The sequence below is a fragment of the Pseudophryne corroboree genome, chromosome 10 (genome assembly GCF_028390025.1).
Source record: "Pseudophryne corroboree isolate aPseCor3 chromosome 10, aPseCor3.hap2, whole genome shotgun sequence".
Lineage (NCBI taxonomy): Eukaryota > Metazoa > Chordata > Amphibia > Anura > Myobatrachidae > Pseudophryne > Pseudophryne corroboree.
Window position 1 is genome coordinate 223,422,798 of NC_086453.1, and position 20,272 is coordinate 223,443,069.

Genomic DNA, 20,272 nt, shown 5'->3' on the forward strand with positions numbered 1-20,272 from the left:
CCTGACCCGGCAATATGCCGGGTCGGGTTGCCCTAGTGGCGGGGGGCGGAGCTGGCATTAGGGGCTGAGGCGGCGCTGGGAGATGAGCTCATCTCTGCGCCGTCTCTCCCTATGTAGTAAACGGGTCCCGTGTTGCATCGACCTGGCAACCCCTTCACACTGCCAATGACCCGGTATTCAACCCGGGAATAACACTACTTTATTACCGGGTTGCATTACTGGGTCAGGCGTCCCGGGAATTCGCCATGGAGCCTTTTACATTGCACAGCGACTCGTGATGACCCGGCAATATACCGGGTCGATACCGGGTTATTTGTGTGGTGTGAAAGGGGTATAAGTCACATTACACCGCACAGTAGCATCTGTTATTCACATTACACCGCACACTAGCGTCCATTAGTCACATTACACAGCACAGTAGCATCCATTACTCACACTACTCTGCACAGTAATGTCCATTAGTCACATTACACCACACACTAGCGTCCATTAGTCACATTACACAGCACACTAGCATCCATTACTCACATTACACCGCACAATAGCGTCCATTAGTCACATTACACAGCACAGTAGCATCCATTACTCACACTACTCTGCACAATAGCGTCCATTACTCACATTACACCGTTAAACTCCAGTTTAGTTGTTTTTTTTAAAGTCTGGGAGAGTTGCATTGGTTCTCTACTTGCTACTGCGGAATTACAGCTTGAATGTTGTTTTCGAGATACCAGCTGGTACGGATCCAGGGTGTTTTCAAATTATATAATGTACAGTACCAAGTGTGTTGAACTGTTGTGGTCTCTATTTCAGATAAGGCCGATTTTTCTCTTCTTTCCCTCTAATCCCGAACCCTACCACTGATTCCATTGAGGATATTTAGTCCTCTCTATTTAATTTAGTTTATTACTCCCGCTTCTTTCTCATAGTTTTGTTTGTTGTCTTTTGTTTAATCAGTCCATTCATTATAATTACCACATTATTTTCTGATGTTAAGAGTTCAAGGTTACATGCATACATGTTTGTCTGAATTCTATGGTGTCTGGTGTTCTCTAATTTGTCTTTATATATAATTTTCCTAGCAGATAGTAATTCTAATTGGCAGAAGTTGGACAGTGTATGTGCAATGGATGTGCGTCAACAGGAATATGCACTCTGTACCCTGGCAGCACCCTGGCCGACACCCTCCCCCTTGGCCGACACCTCCCCCCACCCGCCGACAGTGCACATTGATTGTGGAGCACTATTGCACTACATAGACTAAAGGCAGCACTCACAGTCTATGATGGCTCCTTCAGCGGCGCTAAATTCCGGTCTCTGGGCTCCTCTCTCCCACGCTCCGTGCTTGTTGTCACGTGCACAACACAGTGCAGGAGAGGAGGAAGCACTAACTAGAGTGGACTCTGGGCGTACACTGGGGCAGGCTCCCAGCAGCAGCTGTCCAATCAGTGTGCGTTGACAGCTGCTGGGGTTGGCTGGCTCACATGTATTTTGAAAAATTGTTCGGTGCAGCTCTGCTCCATCATCGTTGATAACTCGGTGCCACGGCCGGCCTGGGCCCCTTGGGAGACGCCGGGCCCTAAGCGCCTGCCTACGTTGCCAAGTGGTAAATTAGCCTCTGAGTGAGGGTGTGGCTTAATGATGCGATTCACCATGGATTGCATACTTTCCTCCATTGAGGAGGCAGTGACTCCTGTTTTTTTTCAGCATTAGCAAGTAACACTATAAATAGATTGTATGCTTTTGAGCTGAGTCTTTTATCTCTTTATCTGTCTGTTATAACTAGTGATGTGCACCGGAAATTTTTCGGGTTTTGTGTTTTGGTTTTGGATTCGGTTCCGCGGCCGTGTTTTGGATTCGGACGCGTTTTGGCGAAAACCTCCCTGAAAATTTTTTGTCGGATTCGGGTGTGTTTTGGATTCGGGTGTTTTTTTTTACAAAAAACCCTCAAAAACAGCTTAAATCATAGAATTTGGGGGTCATTTTGATCCCATAGTATTATTAACCTCAATAACCATAATTTCCACTCATTTTCAGTCTATTCTGAACACCTCACACCTCACAATATTATTTTTAGTCCTAAAATTTGCACCGAGGTCGCTGGACGACTAAGCTAAGCGACCCAAGTGGCCGACACAAACACCTGGCCCATCTAGGAGTGGCACTGCAGTGTCAGACAGGATGGCACTTAAAAAAAATAGTCCCCATACAGCACATGATGCAAAGAAAAAAAGAGGCGCAATGAGGTAGCTGTGTGACTAAGCTAAGCGACCCAAGTGGCCGACACAAACACCTGGCCCATCTAGGAGTGGAAGAGAAAGAGAGGCGCCCGTGACTTACAACCTCGGTGAACTTCCTGGTGCCGCACAATGTGGAAAAATGGGGATGCTGCCAACCCCCAAAAAATCAATAACAAGAAAAAAGAACCAAAGTGTGCGCAAAAGGAAGAGCCAATCAAAAAACAATAATATTTGGATTCATTATTTTTTATTTTTATTAAATGTTTATTTAATTGTAGTTAATACCAAATATAAAAATAAATTAACTATAAATATAATCCTTAGAGTGACCACAATAAAAATTTTTTATTAAAATGAATAAAACAACACAATCATGAAATATATAACCATCTAATTGATTTCTCATATATGGTTAGTATTCCAAAAGACCAATAATGGATACAAATGTATCAAATCCTGAAGAATAAATGGTTCCTAAAACAGGTAATACTGTGTCACTTTGGATACATAGTTAGATCACAATACTGCAGAAAAATATTAATGAATGGACTAAAAAGTCCACACTGGCTGGCCAGCCTTAATTAATAATTATTATATTGTGCACAAACAAAAATTTATCCAAGATCAATAGAGTAGATAAATGGAAGATGTATTGCCTGTAGGATATCATGGAATTGAATCAACACTAAGGACTCAAAATTCTTCCAATAACGATCTAAACTGATAATGATTATCCGTTATACATGTATCCAAAAGTCTTGTGCGGCTAATTAGCTCCTAACCTCGTACGGCCGCTGATGTGAATGCTAAATGTTGGGGCAAATAGGTAGAAGCCAGTCCCGTCCTTTTGACCAATACTATTTATAAAATCTCGATGAAGGCACCTAGCCTCATGCGGCCGTCAGTGTGGGCAGCCAATGCCGTAGTATTACAGTCCAGTATTAAGGTAATGGCTATGAATAAATCAATAAAAATACACAGTCCCGAATGGCTCAAATAGCCCCTAGCCTAATGAGGCCATTGGTGTGGGTGGCTATGGTAACGGGATAATGTATTGATAAATAAATAAAACCCTGTCTCACCCGTAGCAATCTCACCCGTAACAGTGAATGCAGTAGCCGTCCGGCCGGATGTTCACCGGACCTCCGCCGTTTCCAACCCACAAGCCGTCCTGTGCTGCGCTGCCTGGGTGCTCCTCCGACAGCGCAGCTGGGTGATCCTTAGGCTGGGATGAAATAGATGGAAATATCTGTGGCGGTTTAAGGCGGGTTAGGGCTGTCGGTGATGTCCGTTCGTCTCCAAATAGTAGAGACAGCAGAGAGATGGTATAGATCTGTGGATCACTCCAAAGCCGTTCAACCTAACGCGTTTCTCGACCGTAGGCACTGGTCGTTTCATCAGAGGAAGTGCAATGAAAGAGAGTCCTCTTCTGACTATATTTAAGGCTCCCAGTTAATTATCTAAACAGAAACAGCTGATGAATTTCAAACTATTCACCCATAGGAATCAAATTAAAGTGAAATACATATGTATATATCTCTTAATATCGTACTTGAATATATCTGGAATTGAATAAAAAAACAATGTATATAAAATAATTTAAATGTATAAAGTGAATATATAAAAATATAGTGAATAAATAAACTAAAGATTAATATCATTATTATTACATTAATCAAAAACATAATACTCAGGAGTGGCATGTCTTAGGGTGTATAAACATAAATTAATATGGTGTACCACATAGAATCAATATAAACATATATATAGTGTGGTGAAATAATCTAAATAAGTGCAGAATGTAACAGTAATAATTATTATAATTCCTATATAAAATACTAGTTGTCTATATATGTGTTGTCATGTTCAAAATAATAACAAAATACCCGTTTATCTATACAACAGTACATGCCTAATATTTCATTTATTATCTGTAGTTATCAAATAAAAAATGAAAAATATATAAAAAAAAATAAAAAAAAGGTGATTATATTATTAATAAAAATAAATAAATAAAAATGAATAATAATAAATATAAAAAATGAATAAATACATATATATCAGCATAAGAATTTGGACCGTGTCGCATTACATGACCTTTCTGCGGGGAAAACAAAAGGAAGAACTGACCTAAAAAGGAGAGATATATTTAGACTCATCCAAGAAACGTCTGTCTAACAAATGTCAACTCCGCCTACAAGATCCAAACACAACACCTCCAAATCCACATAATGGTGATATAATACTCATCTACTCAGTTATAAAGAAAGGGAGGTGTGATAAGTAAACTAAAATATAATAGGAGTACGCACTAAACTATAAACTCATACTCATTTGAATAAATTTATATATTATTGATGCAAATGATATATAACAAAAAACCTTTGTAACTTAAACTCCATTGTCAATATATAAATATATAAATAAGAATATGTTGCATAGTCATACACAGAAATAATCAAAGGAGGATGTAAAACTCCCTGTTCATATATATACATATAGCTATAGAAATATACTGGTGACCTAATTACTAATAAACTACCAATGAAGCATCGGGTAATGAAACTACCAATTCAATTACCTTGAATTTGCATTCAATTAGAACAACCTATAATAGTAAATTACCTTGTTTCCCCTTTGGGCATGAAGCAATATGACTAGAAAGGGTGTGTGCCTTCAAACCTTTCAAAATATTACGCATATGCGGTTTCTTGAGCACAGGCGTAATATTTTGAAAGGTTTGAAGGCACACACCCTTTCTAGTCATATTGCTTCATGCCCAAAGGGGAAACAAGGTCATTTTATACTGAGAGCAATTGAACAAGTTAAGCCAACCAGTAGGGGTGGTGACAGATTCAACAAGTTGTGCAAGCGGGAGGCTTTTTGGATCTTCCAATTACAAACATTATCCCCACAAGGTTTAAATGATACAGTTGAACTTAATAATGTGTGATTCTTTTAATCCCAATTAATCAAGATCGCTAGGATCCTAGATTTTAGCGGGTGACCAAGTAACTGGTTTTTAGTTGGGTTTTTATGACACCATCATTTTTATTTTTACAAACCCTTTCTCCTCTCTCCTTTTCTCTTCTTCCCTTCTTTACTATTATAGGTTGTCCTAATTGAATGCAAATTCAAGGTAATTGAATTGGTAGTTTCATTACCCGATGCTTCATTGGTAGTTTATTAGTAATTAGGTCACCAGTATATTTCTATAGCTATATATATATATGAACAGGGAGTTTTACATCCTCCTTTGATTATTTCTGTGTATGACTATGCAACATATTCTTATTTATATTTTTTATATATTGACAATGGAGTTTAAGTTACAAAGGTTTTTTGTTATATATCATTTGCATCAATAATATATTAATTTATTCAAATGAGTTTGAGTTTATAGTTTAGTGCGTACTCCTATTATATTTTAGTTTACTTATCACACCTCCCTTTCTTTATAACTGAGTAGATGAGTATTATATGACCATTATGTGGATTTGGAGGTGTTGTAGGCGGAGTTGACATTTGTTAGACAGACGTTTCTTGGATGAGTCTAAATATATCTCTCCTTTTTAGGTCAGTTCTTCCTTTTGTTTTCCCCGCAGACGGGTCATGTAATGCGACTGATTACTGTGGTCACTGGTTACTCTCACTGAGATTCCAGGCTGTTATACAGGCTATCAATCATGGCTGCTGAGATTGTGACTACTCTGGCATCTTTAGTAATAGCACACTGATTGTATGTGGATTTTGATGTTCTGTATCAATACTGTAGATGCCTCTGCATCCATGGAGGTTCTTTGTTTGTAATTAGCAGGAAAAGACAATGCAGTCTGATCGTTTTCTATGAGTTTCAAATAAATGTGAGAATTGTCTGGTTTATTCTTTAACTTTTGGATTATTAATTATTATCCTAAAAATGGAACTATTTGATTTATAATACTACTTTTGATATTGCTTTGCCGAATGATTGGATTGGAATTAGATTTTTTTCCCAGAATTTATTTCATCTGGTGCTGTTGTCAGTGGTGATGATGCTATGTCACCTGAAGCTGGCTGTACTGTGGCAATTCCTCGCATGGTGCTGTTGTCAGCGGTGATGATGATGCACTGTCACCTGAAGCTGCTTGTACTAAGATGGTTCCTCACATGGTGCTATTGTCAGTAGTGGTGATAATGCACTGTCACCTGAAAGTGGCTGTGCGGCAGCTGTTCCTCACATGGTCCTGTTGTGAGTGATGATGATGCTATGTCACCTGAAGCTGGCTGTACTATGGTTGTTCCTCACATGGTCCTGTTGTCAGTGGTGATGGTGCACTGTCACCTGAAGCTGGCTGTACTGTGGCAATTCCTAACATGGTGCTGTTGTCAGTGGTGATGATGCACTGTCACCTGTCATCTGTAGCTGGTTGTACTGTGATGGTTCCTCACATTGAGCTGTTGTCAGTGGTAATTATGCTATGTTACCTGAAGCTGGCTGTACCGTCACAATCCCTCACATGGTGCTGTTGTCAATGGTGATGATGCAGTCTCACCTGCAGAGGCGTTTGTAGCTCCGTCTGGGCCCCCTCCTCTCTAGCCGGCGACAGCACTTAGCTCTGGGCACTAGGGTCCCCAGCGCTGTCCCAGAGTCTACAGTGCATACACAGATCTCATGGAAAATGGTGCAGCAGGCATTTTCCCAGTGATTTTTCTACTGCACATGGGGAAAATGGCGCCCAGTGATTTTGGCAGAGCTGCTGCAGTGCCGTGGGACTCCGGAGGGTAAGTATGAAAAATAATGGGTGCAGGGTGTGCCCCCCCTGGACCCCGGGGGCCCATGTGCACCGCACACACTGCACCCATGATAAATATGCCAGTGGTCACCTGTCATCTGTAGCTGGTTGTACTGTGGCGGTTCCTCACATGGTGCCTTTGTCAGTTGTGATGATGTTCTTCTGTCACCTGTCATCTGTAGATGGTTGTACTGTGGTGGTACCTCAAATAAAGCTGTTGTCAATGGTGATGATGCGCTGTCACCTGTCACCTGAAGCTGGCTGTACTGCGGCTGTTCTTCACATGGTGCTGTTGTCAATGGTGATGATGCTCTGTTACCTGTTATCTGTAGCTGGTTGTACTATGGCAGTTCCTCATATGGTACAGAAAAAAAATAGGCGGGGTGATACCATATGGTGTGCAATATGAATGCATACAAAAAAATGTTTTATTTAATGGTACTGTATGTATATATAAACTGCTGTAAACTCATAAATTGCTAGAATTGCAGATTATTTAGTGGGAGTAATAGAGTTATTTCTGCTGCTGGAATAGCAGGTGTCCCAATCCTGGGTATTGACAAAAAGGGACATTTCAAAAATGTTTGATAAAAAATGAATTTCTTGTCAACTTTAAAAAAAATATTTTACAGTTTACTATCTGAAATTCTTAATTGAAATATATTTTTCATAGTAAAATAGTTTGAAGTGTTGGTACACCCCCATCTCAGATTCTATACATGGTACTGCTGTCACTGATGATGATCCATCTGTCCTCTGTGAGTGATCTTGAGGTAGATCTCATTCAACAGGTCTGACTCAGAAATGGTCCTGACTTCTGAAAATACAGCATGGTCCTCAGGTGGGTGACCTTACATTTCAGGGTCTGGTCCCTTCCATGCACTGTTGGAAATATGTGTATAAATGCGATGGTGTTGCAGAGTAGTGTACACACACCAACAAAATAGAACAACAACATCTGCCCATTGTTCCCTTAGTGCATAATGTTCACACCGGTACTTAGGATGCCACCAGGCCTCCAGCAGTAGGGGCTCATACAATTGGCTGGAGACCGTTGGATAATTGGCTTGAGTGGTAACTAAAGGCAGATGCAGAATGGCAGGGCAGTGGTTAACAGGAGTAACTATAGGATGCTAGGTATGTTCAGGATTCTTGAGTAAAGTGTAGCAAGGATCTCTGAGCGTAGACTATGCACTTTAACCACAAGAGTAATTTTAATCCAGGAGTGCAGCACAATCCTTAAACACTGGAGGAAATGCAGCTGAGGACTGAATATATACACTGCTCAAAAAAAATAAAGGGAACACTTAAACAACACAATGTAACTCCAAGTCAATCACACTTCTGTGAAATCAAACTGTCCACTTAAGAAGCAACACTGATTTTACAATCAATTTCACATGCTGTTGTGCAAATGGAATAGGCAACAGGTGGAAATTATAGGCATTTAGCAAGACACCCCCAATAAAGGAGTTGTTCTGCAGGTGGTGACCACAGACCACTTCTCAGCTCCTATGCTTTCTGGCTGATGTTTTGGTCACTTTTGAAAGCTGGCGGTGTTTTCACTCTAGTGGTAGCATGAGACAGAGTCTACAACCCACACAAGTGGCTCAGGTAGTGCAGCTCATCCAGAATGGCACATCAATGCGAGCTGTGGCAAGAAGGTTTGCTGTGTCTGTCAGCGTAGTGTCCAGAGCATGGAGGCACTACCAGGAGACAGGCCAGTACATCAGGAGATGTGGAGGAGGCCGTAGAAGGGCAACAACCCAGCAGCAGGACCGCTTTGTGCAAGGAGGAACAGGAGGAGCACTTCCAGAGCCCTGCAAAATGACCTCCAGCAAGCCACAAATGTGCATGTGTCTACTCAAACGATCAGAAACAGACTCCATGAGGGGGGTATGAGGGCCACTTACAGCCCAACCCCGTGCAGGACGTTTGGCATTTGCCAGAGAACACCAAGATTGGTAAATTTGCCACTGTTGCCCTGTGCTCTTCACAGATGAAAGCAGGTTCTCACTGAGCACATGTGACAGATGTGACAGAGTCTGGAGATGCCAAGGAGAACATTCTGCTGCCTGCAGCATCCTCCAGCATGACCGGTTTGGCAGTGGGTCAGTAATGGTGTGGGGTGGCATTTCTTTGGGGGGCCGCACAGCCCTCCATGTGCTCGCCAGAGGTAGCCTGACTGCCATTAGGTACCGAGATGAGATCCTCAGACCCCTTGTGAGACCATATGCTGGTGCGGTTAGCCCTGGGTTCCTCCTAATGCAAGACAATGCTAGACCTCATGTGGCTGGAGTGTGTCAGCAGTTCCTGCAAGACGAAGGCATCGATGCTATGGACTGTCCCGCCCGTTCCCCAGACCTGAATCCAATTGAGCACATATGGGACATCATGTCTTGCTCCATCCACCAACGCCATGTTGCACCACAGACTGTCCAGGAGTTGGCGGATGCTTTAGTCCAGGTCTGGGAGGAGATCCCTCAGGAAACCATCCGCCACCTCATCAGGAGCATGCCCAGGCATTGTAGGGAGGTCATACAGGCACGTGGAGGCCACACACACTACTGAGCCTCATTTTGACTTGTTTTAAGGACATTACATCAAAGTTGGATCAGCCTGTAGTGTGTTTTTCCACTTTTATTTTGAGTGTGACTCCAAATCCAGACCTCCATGGGTTAATAAATTTGATTTCCATTGATAATTTTTGTGTGATTTTGTTGTCGGCACATTCAACTATGTAAAGAACAAAGTATTTAATAAGAATATTTCATTCATTCAGATCTAGGATGTGTTATTTTAGTGTTCCCTTTATTTTTTTGAGCAGTATATATATATATATATATATATATATATATATACTGTGTATATATATATATATATATATATATATATATGGAAATAAAAGAGTGATAATTGGCGCAATAGACCTTCCTCTAAAAGTTCATGTACTTTACAATAAGTTCTTGAAATGCGATCTCACGGTTTGAGATCGCAAACACAGACGTGACCACTACATTAAGGAGTCCACTGCCAGAAGCGGGGAACGGTTTTGATTTTCTGAGAAACGTTGATCAAAAGTGGTTATGAGACCACTTCACACGGTACAACTCTAATTTTAGGGTGTTCTTGGTGGAGGTTTATTATATTGTCTATATTGCACTAGGGGCGCCTCTCTCATTAGTTTTTCTAGATATATACAGGTTGAGTATCCCATATCCAAATATTCCGAAATACGGAATATTCCGAAATACAGACTTTTTTGAGTGAGAGTGAGGTAGTGAAACCTTTGTTTTCTCATGGCTCAATGTACACAAACTTTGTTTAATACACAAAGTTATTAAAAATATTGTATTAAATTACCTTCAGGCTGTGTGTATAAGGTGTATATGAAACATAAATGAATTGTGTGAATGTACACACACTTTTTTTAATGCACAAAGTTATAAAAAATATTGGCTAAAATGACCTTCAGGCTGTCTGTATAAGGTGTATATGTAACATAAATGCATTCTGTGCTTAGATTTAGGTCCCATCACCATGATATCTCATTATGGCATGCAATTATTCCAAAATACGGAATAATCCCATATCCAAAATACCTCTGGTCCCAAGCATTTTGGATAAGGGAGACTCAACCTGTATATATATATATAGACACTCAGAAATTGTCATTGTTTTTATTACTTATTAAAATGTAAAAAGTATTTTTAATAATATAGTAAAATATTTATTTAAAAAAATATATATCTAGGGGCTGTTTTACACCCCTCCCTTGTCCATAGGCCCCATTATAAAATAACTTCCCAACCCCCATTGGTAATAGAAGCCCCAGTGGTATTTAATCCTTATAATAATACTCAACTTCAGCCTCGTGCCACAGCATCACTCTGGGGAATCTGGGGAGCCAGATGAGATCCATCCTGCACTTTTGCAGAACGGGTCTCTTACACATCAAGAGGATGCGCAGGGCAGCGCGTCACATGTAATGCGACCTGGCCAGGTAATGTACACCTGGCTCCGGTAGCATCACATGCAACAGTGCCAGACAAGTGGTTAATATCCATGACTGTGTGAAGCAGTCACTGTAAATTGGCATAAATTATCTGCATAACCGTTAATAACAAGTTAATAACTATTAATAACAATGTTTAAGTAACCTAACTGCATATTTTAGCTACATTATTAATTTCAATTATTAACTTTAAATCAAGGATGCCTTTTAGTTTTTGTTTTTTAACTAAATTTCTTATTGCAAAAAGATGCAGTACAGTGAGTACAAATAAATCAATTGCATAATATTCAATGTATAATAAAGTGAGATTACAAAATAATAGGGGAGAGAGATAGGGGAAAGATACATTTGTTTTTTCAAACAATTTGATTAAAGATGCACAATAATAAGTATATTATTGACACAACAGTAAAATGCAGCATCAAATTTTCAAGACATGTTGCAAATTATAGATATGGATCAAGTCCATCATAGCTGGTGAACTAGTTAAAAATAATAGTATATAGTATAGTATATAGTATAGTATAATAGTAATAATAGTTCACTAACCATATCGGAAAATAACCTTCAAAATATTCTTCTCCCTAGGTTAAACAAAAGAAAACCAGTAGAGAATAGAGACTCATCCTAGCTTCTAGCTCAGGTTTTGTAGGCTCGTAAGAGCAGGGCCTTCTCCCCTCATGTGCCTTTTCTTCTCTTACTTACACTATATTATCCTGGACATACTCTGTTTGATGGCAGCTAACTTCTGGTTTTCTGTAGATACCTTGTACTCAAGGGCGTAGCTACCATAGGTGCAGGCAGTGCAGCTGCTATGGGGCCCAGAGCTGAGAGGGGCCCACATTCCTTGTCAAATTTACATGTGTTATATATATTTTTCGCCATTGGGTGCTACGTAGGATTCCTTTCAAACTTTTTCCTTGGGGCCTTCAATGTATCTAGGTGTGCCACTATATCTAGGTATGCACCTGCTCATTGTAGTGTGGTATAAAATGAACTGGAGTGCATTTTAATGTTATATAATATGAATTGGGAAACTGTAATAAGGTACAATATGAACGGAGATCACCATATATCATAATCTGAATTGGGGGTACTGTGCGGCATAATGTGTACTGGCAACTCTGAAATGTGACAGACGGTGAACTTAAGCACTACTGCGATTCATAAAAGAAACTAGGGCACTACTATATGGCATAACATTACAGGTGAAACTCAGAAAATTAGAATATTGTGCAAAAGTTCATTTATTTCAATAAATCAACTTAAAAGGTGAAACTAATATATTATATAGGCTCATTACATGCAAAGTAAGATATTTCAAGCCTTTATTTGTTATAATTTTGATAATTGTCGCTTACAGCTTAAGAAAACCGCATATCCAAAATCTCAGAAAATTAGAATTTCTCATACGTCCTAGAGGATGCTGGGGTCCACTTCAGTACCATGGGGTATAGACGGTTCCACAGGAGCTATGGGCACTTTAAGACTTTTCAAGGGTGTGATCTGGCTCCTCCCTCTATGCCCCTCCTCCAGACCTCAGTTTTAGAAATGTGCCCAGGCAGACTGGATGCACTCCAGAGGAGCTCTACTGAGTTTCTCTGAAAAGACTTATGTTAGGTTTTTTATTTTCAGGGAGAACTGCTGGCAACATTCTCCCTGCTTCGTGGGACTGAGGGGGCAGAAGTAGGAACCAACTTCCTAAAGAGTTTCATGGCTCTGCTTCTGGCTGACAGGACACCATTAGCTCCTGAAGGGAATTGAACGCTAGCCGTGCCTAGATGCTCACTCCCACAGCACGCCGTCCCCCCCCCCTCACAGAGCCAGAAGTCAGAAGTCAGGTGAGTGTTAAAATACAGATCTTCAATCAAGAAAGTGACGGCTAAAGGTACCGCACGGCTGGCGGGAGCGCAGCGCGCCATGTTGCCCACACATACACAGGCACTGCAGGGTGCAGGGCGCGGGGAGGGGGGGCACCCTGGGCAGCATGAAACCTATGGAAACTGGCATAAATAAGGGGCATAAGTTGCTGAGACACAGTCCTACCCCCGCCAGTATAAAAAATTACCTCATAAAAGCCGAGGAGAAACACACCATTGAAGAGTGGAGCTTCCTCCTCAGTCAGCCAGCACACTGCTCTGCGCCATTTTCTCTCTCTCCTGTGGGTCTGTCCCCCTATAAGTCCCGGAGTGTCTGTGGTGTGGTTGTGCATGTGTGTGACATGTCTGTGGCAGGAAACTCTGTGGAGACATGTTAGGGACACAGAGGTGTAATATGACACCAAGAGCCTGACTGGGTGAAAGGTTACATGATAGTGTGAATCATATCAGTAAGAGGTTGGACTGAATCTCATACAGAAAATGAAAATAATCTGTTGAAGATGTGATTTTTAATAGTTCTGCCTTTCATCCACAGGGACCTTTCTGGGTCACATACAAATTTGCACAAGTAGTACAAACTGATACCGACACGGACTCTGATTCCTGTGTCGACACTAGTGATTCCAGGGGAAAAGGTCCTAAGTTAGCAAAAAAGCATTCAAAACATGTTTTAGCTATAAAGGAGGTGTTAGAAGTTACGAAGGCCCCTCTTTTACCACAAGGATAGGGTTTACTTTAGTAAAGAAGTAATGTAATTTTCCCTTCACCTCAGGCAGCTTAACTTTTTCCAAAATAGGTGGGAGTCACCCCGCATTTTAGACAGGGCCCTGTCATAAAAGAGAAAAGGTGTTTCTCCCTGCGCCTGGAATGGCTTCACTTAAGGAGCCGACAGACCGCAAGTGAGTGAGGTGATCTATTGATGTGGCCAATGGGACACTACTCAGGCCTACCATTGTCTGTGAGTGGGTGAGTAGTGCTATTGAAAAGTGGTCAGAAAACTTGTCACTAGACATTGACACAATAAATACTCCTAACGTTAGGTCGTATCAAAGACGCTGCTGCATACATACTAGAAACCATGAAATATATTGGTTTCTTGGGATCAAGAACCGCTACCATGGCAGTATCGGCTCGGAGGGCATTGTGGATTCGCCAGTGGAATGCTGATGCAGATTCCATAAGAAATATGGAGGCTCTCCCGTATAAAGGTGAGGCCTTGTTTGGTGATGGGCTGGATGCGTTAGTCTCGGCGGCTACATTCTTGCCTTATGCTCCTACACCGGCGAAAAAGACACATCACTCTCACATACAGTCCTTTCGGCCCGACAAATACAAAAAGGCCAAAGGTTCCCCCTTTTTTGCAGGTAGGGGAAGGGGAAAAGAAAAGAAATCTGCAGCGTCTCCCGGAACACGGGAGCAGAAGTCCACCCCTGCTTCTGCCAAATCTGCAGCATAATGCTGGGGCTCACTTGCGGGAGTCCGCTTGGGTGGGAGCACGTCTGAAACTTTTCAGCCAAATCTGGATTCAATCTGGCCTGGACCAATGGGTCTTACAAATAGTGTCCCATGGGTACAAACTAGAGTTTCAAGATGTCCCCCCATGCCGATTTTTCAAATCGACCTTGCCAGCTTCTCTTCCGGGAAGAGAGGCAGTAACAACGGCAATTCAAAAATTATGTCAGGATCAGGTCATTGTCCTGGTACCCCTGGCACAGTAAGGAGAAGGTTTTTTATTCAAGCCTCTTCGTAGTTCCGAAGCCGGATGGCTCGGTCAGACCGATTTTAAACCTGAAAAATCTGAATCTCTACCTGAAAAGGTTCAAGTTCAAGATGGAATCCCTGAGGGTAGTGATTTCCAGTCTGGAAGAGGGGGACTTTATGGTGTCAGTAGACATAAAAGATGCTTACTTGCATGTTCCCATTTATCCTCCTCACCAAGCTTATCTGAGATTCACAGTACAGGATTGCCATTACCAGTTTCAGATGTTGCCATTCGGACTCTCCACGGCACCGAGGGTATTCACGAAGGTGATGGCGGAGATGATGGTCCTCCTTCGTTAAAAAGGAGTCAATATAATTCCTTATCTGGACGATCTCCTGATAAAAGCGAGATCCAGGGAACAGTTGGTGCAGAACATCGCACTCTCCCTGTCAATACTCCAACTACACGGTTGGATCATGAATTTTCCAAAGTCGCAGTTGCAACCGACGACAAGATTGTCCTTTTTAGCGATGATTCTGGACACAGAAGTATGGAGAGTATTTCTTCCAGTGGAAAAGGCTCTGGAAATCCAGAAAATGGTCAAACAAATATTGAAACCAACAAGCGTGTCGATCTATCAATGCATTTGGTTGTTGGGGAAAATAGTAGCTGCCTACGAGGCCATACAGTTTGGCCGATTTTATGCCAGAGTATTCCAGTGGGACCTGTTGGACAAGTGGTCCGGATCCCACCTACACATGCACCAGAAAATAATCCTGTCCCCCAAAGCCAGGATTTCGCTCCTGTGGTGGCTACACAGTTCTCACCTACTAGAGGGACGCAGGTTTGGGATTCACGACTGGGTCCTAATTACCACGGATGCAAGTCTCCGAGGCTGGGGAGCTGTCACACAGGGGTAAAGCTTCCAAGGAAAATGGTCAAGTCAGGAAGCCTGCCTTCACATAAACGTTCTGGAATTGAGAGCCATTTACAATGGCCTTCTACAAGCGGTACATTTTCTTCAAGATCCCGTGCAGATCTAGTCGGACAATGTAACAGCAGTCGCGTACATAAACAGGCAAGGCGGAACGAAAAGCAGAGCGGCAATGGCAGAGGTGACAAGGATTCTCCTCTGGGCAGAAAGACATGTTAGAGCTCTGTCAGCAATTTTCATTCTGGGAGTGGACAACTGGGAAGCAGACTTCCTCAGCAGACACGATCTCCATCCAGGAGAGTGGGGCCTCCACCAAGAAGTCTTCGCAGAGGTGACAAGTCTGTGGAGAGTTCCTCATGTAGACATGATGGCATCTCGTCTAAACAAGAAGCTTCAGAGATATTGTTCCAGGTCGAGAGACCCTCAAGCAATAGCAGTGGATGCACTGGTGACCCAGTGGGTGTTTCGGTCGGTATATGTTTTCCCTCCACTTCTACTGATTCCAAAAGTTCTCAAAATAATAATAAGAACAAGAGTTTGAGCAATCTTCATTGCCCCAGACTGGCCAAAGAGGGCTTGGTATCCAGATCTTCAGGAGTTGCTCATAGAAGATCCTCGGCCTCTTCCTCCTCGAGAGGATCTACTACAGTAGGGCCCGTGTGTGTATCAAGACTTACCGCGGCTACGTTTGACGGCATGGCTGTTGAGCGTCGGATCCTATCCCGAAAGGGTATTCCCAAGGAAGTCATCCCCACTCTTATTCAGGCCAGGAAAGGAGTAACGTCTAAACATTACCACCATATTTGGAGAAAATATGTGTCTTGGTGTGAATCCAAGAAGGCTCCTACGGAAGAGTTTGAGTTGGGACGTTTTCTCCATTTTCTGCAGGCTGGTGTGGATGCGGGCCTTATATTGGGGTCAATCAAGGTCCAGATTTCGGCCTTATCAGTTTTCTTTCAAAAACAATTGGCCTCCTTTCCAGAAGTTCAGACGTTCGTGAAAGGGGTTCTGCACATCCAGCCTCCATTTGTGCCTCCAGTGGCACCATGGGATCTTAATGTGGTGTTGCAGTTCCTTCAATCAGATTGGTTTGAACCCCTGCAGGAGATAGAATTGAAGTTTCTCACTTGGAAAGTGGTGATGCTTTTGGCCTTGGCATCCGCAAGGCGGGTGTCTGAGTTGGGGGCCTTGTCTCACAAGAGCCCTTACCTGATCTTCCATGAAGATAGGGCAGAGTTAAGAACTCGTCAACAATTTCTTCCAAAGATGGTTTCGTCCTTCCACATAAACCAACCTATTGTGGTGCCAGTAGCTACTGACACTTTCACTGAGTCACAGTCTCTAGATGTGGTAAGAGCTTTGAAGATTTATGTCACAAGAACAGCTCGATTACGGAAAACAAAGGCTCTGTTTGTCCTGTATGCTCCCAGCAAGATTGGGTGTCCTACTTCTAAGCAGACTATTGCGCGCTGGATCAGAGGGACAATTCAGCACGCTCATTCTATGGCAGGCTTGCCGGTTCCGAAGCCGGTGAAGGCCCATTCTACTAGGAAAGTGGGCTCATCCTGGGCGGCTGCCCGGGGCATCTCGGCTTTACAACTTTGCCGAGCAGCTACTTGGTCAGGGTCAAACACATTTGCTAAATTTTATAACACCTTGGAAGATGAGGAACTCAAGTTCGGTCAATCGGTACTGCAGGGTCATCCGCACTCTCCCGACCGTACTGGAGCTTTGGTATACCTCCATGGTACTGAAGTGGACCCCAGCATCCTCTAAGACGTATGAGAAAATAGGATTTTAATACCTACCGGTAAATCCTTTTCTCCTAGTCCATAGAGGATGCTGGGCACCCGACCCAGTGCGTACTTTACCTGCAGTTTGTTCTTTATAGTTACACAAGTTGTGTTTCATTTGTTTTCAGCATGGTTGCTGTAAATGGTTCATGCCTGGTGGCATGTGTCATGTTGAATGCCATGTTGTGCAGCATGGTTGAGGTGTGAGCTGGTATGAATCTCACCATTAGTATAAAAGTAAATCCTTTCCTCGAAATGTCCGTCTCCCTGGGCACAGTTCCTATAACTGAGGTCTGGTGGAGGGACATAGAGGGAGGAGCCAGTTCACACCCTTGAAAAGTCTTAAAGTGCCCATGGCTCCTGCGGAACCGTCTATACCCCATGGTACTGAAGTGGACCCCAGCATCCTCTACGGACTAGGAGAAAAGGATTTACCGGTAGGTATTAAAATCCTATTATTACATAAAATCAATAAAAAAAGGATTTTAAATACAGAAATGTCAGCCCTCTTAAAAGTATAATCATGCATATGTACTCAGTACTTAGTTTGGGCCCTTTTTGCATGAATTACTGCCTCAATGCGGCGTGGCATGGATTCTATCAGCCTGTGGCACTGCTGAGGTGTTATGGAAGACCAGGATGCTTCAATAGCGGCCTTCAGCTCTTCTGCATTGTTCGGTCTCATGTCTCTCATCTTTCTCTTGGAAATGCCCCATAGATTCTCTATGGGGTTCAGGACAGGTGAGTTTGCTGGCTAATCCAGTACAGTAATCCCACGGTCATTGAACCAGGTTTTGGTACTTTTGGCAGTGTGGGCAGGTGCCAAGTCCTGCTGGAAAATGAAGTCAGCATCTCCATAATGCCTGTCTGCTGAAGGAAGCATGAAGTGCTCTAAAATGTCCTGGTAGACGGCTGCGTTGACGCTGGACTTAATAAAGCACAGTGGACCAACACCAGCAGATGACATGGCTCCCGAAATCAACACAGACTGTGGAAACTTCACACTGGTCTTCAAGCATCTTGGATTGTGAGCCTCTCCATTCTTCCTCCATACTCTGGGACCTTGGTTTCCAAATGAGATGCAAAATTTGGTCTCATCAGAAAAGAGGACTTTGGACCACTGAGCAACAGACCAGTTCTTTTTTTCTTGTCAGGAAAAGGACATTCAAAAGTGTGAAGGAGCGTCACAAGGAGTGGACTGAGGCTGAAGTTAGTGCATCAAGAGCCACCACACACAGACGGATCCTGGACATTGGCTTCAAATGTCGTATTCCTCTTGTCAAGCCGCTCCTGAACAAGAAACAACGTCAGATGCGTCTTACCTGGGCTAAAGAAAAAAGAGAAACACACACAGCAAACTTGGTAGAAGAAGCTGCTACCATTGGGCATGCAGCTCAACTCTGTCCCAAAAGGCCCATACACACTAGCCGATTTTGAGCTCAAAGTATCTAACTTTTGGCATTTTGAGCTACTTCGAGCTCAAACTCGACCATTGTGTATGGCTGGGCGATGAGCGCTGATGCGCGCACTCACATCATCGCTGGCCTCCGTCGTCCATCGGGCTGTTTCTCCAGCCGAGTGAACCCCTTTCCACAGTCTCCTACTGTGGAATGTGGTTCACCCCCCGTGAATATCACTGGGCACAGTGAAAAACGCCCAGTGTGTATGCACCTTTAAACTGCACAATGTGGCAGTAGCTCTAGTACTTGTATTAGAGATACCATTGCTAACTTGAGCCACTTGCCAAAAGGAGGGGGGCTTCCAGGAAACTGGAACAACCTCCCCCACCCCCCTCTTTGCCTATGAAACTGTAAGTGCTTTTTTCTTGTTTTGATCATTTGTTTATGTACTCTGTAATAAGCTCTGCGGATCCCATGTGGCTCCATATAAATAAGAGATGATAATAATAATAATAATAATAATAATAATAATAATAATAATAATAATAATAATAATAATAATAATAATAAAAGGTTAGAAGAGCCAATCAGTACTTTTGAATAGTTTTAAGCACATGGGTTTGAGTTGACGGGTCAGGGGATTATAGATTTAACCTCACCCTGCTCGATATTTGGAATAGTTGTCCATCTTTCAAAACAGAGCATCTGGAGCAGAATGGTCTTCACTGCTTGTATAGGATACCTTTAGTTTTAATTGAAAGAAGCAATAATCTATACTCAAAGGTTAACTGATTTGAAACTTTGAGGTGCTTTTAGGGTAACACTATTTTACAGAACATCAGCACCACCCAGTGGAGATTTAGAAAGTAGCAGTTCTATAGGATAGTAATTTTTCCTGTTGAATGAATGCTCCCATAATAAAGCATCTCTTACTCATTTGATCCAAAACAATTGTTGAACTATACATTCATTTTCCATAACTTGTCTGTGTGTTTAATCCTTTTTTAGTTTATGAAAAACTTTTACAATGAAACATACCTGGAACGTTACGGCTCTATCCTCAGTGAAAGCCTAGAGACTGTGCTCTGGTCTCTTACTGTCTCTTTGTATCCCCTGGGTGGATTCTTTGGGTCGTTAATGGTAGGACCCCTGGTCATGAAAATTGGCAGGTAAGTATAACAGTATTTCACAAGGTTTTAAGTGTGATGTCATTCATTCCATTATTTAGTCATTTCCAGCGACAGTCCTAGTCTTTAAAGATTTTCCCAGATTATTGACTCTTATGCATATGCAAAAAGTACTTACCTTGTTTGGTTGTTAAATAAGTAATCTTTATCCAGTGGTGGAAGCAGGGTTGAGGTTCATTTTTACAGGTACCCCTTTGGATTCTACTGGACAAGTGGACGTGACCGGCGTGGGATGTAGGTAAGTAATCTTTCTCTAATTTTTACAGGTATCCCTATTGGATTCTACTGGACAAGTGGACGCGACCGGCGTGGGATGTAAGTAAGTATGTGTGAGTGTGTACGTGTG

General features: G+C 42.4%; 1 protein-coding gene across 3 annotated transcripts in view; it reads left to right on the top strand.

The window, feature by feature from the left end:
- The window catches only part of SLC2A5 (solute carrier family 2 member 5), a 197,924-nt gene that overhangs the window by 51,065 nt on the left and 126,587 nt on the right, over window positions 1–20,272 (top strand). For all 3 annotated transcript variants that reach the window (XM_063943103.1, XM_063943102.1, XM_063943104.1), the window contains exon 3: window positions 19,748–19,908. In XM_063943103.1, coding sequence (XP_063799173.1) covers window positions 19,748–19,908 — 161 coding nt within the window. The remainder of the gene's footprint in view (window positions 1–19,747; window positions 19,909–20,272) is intronic.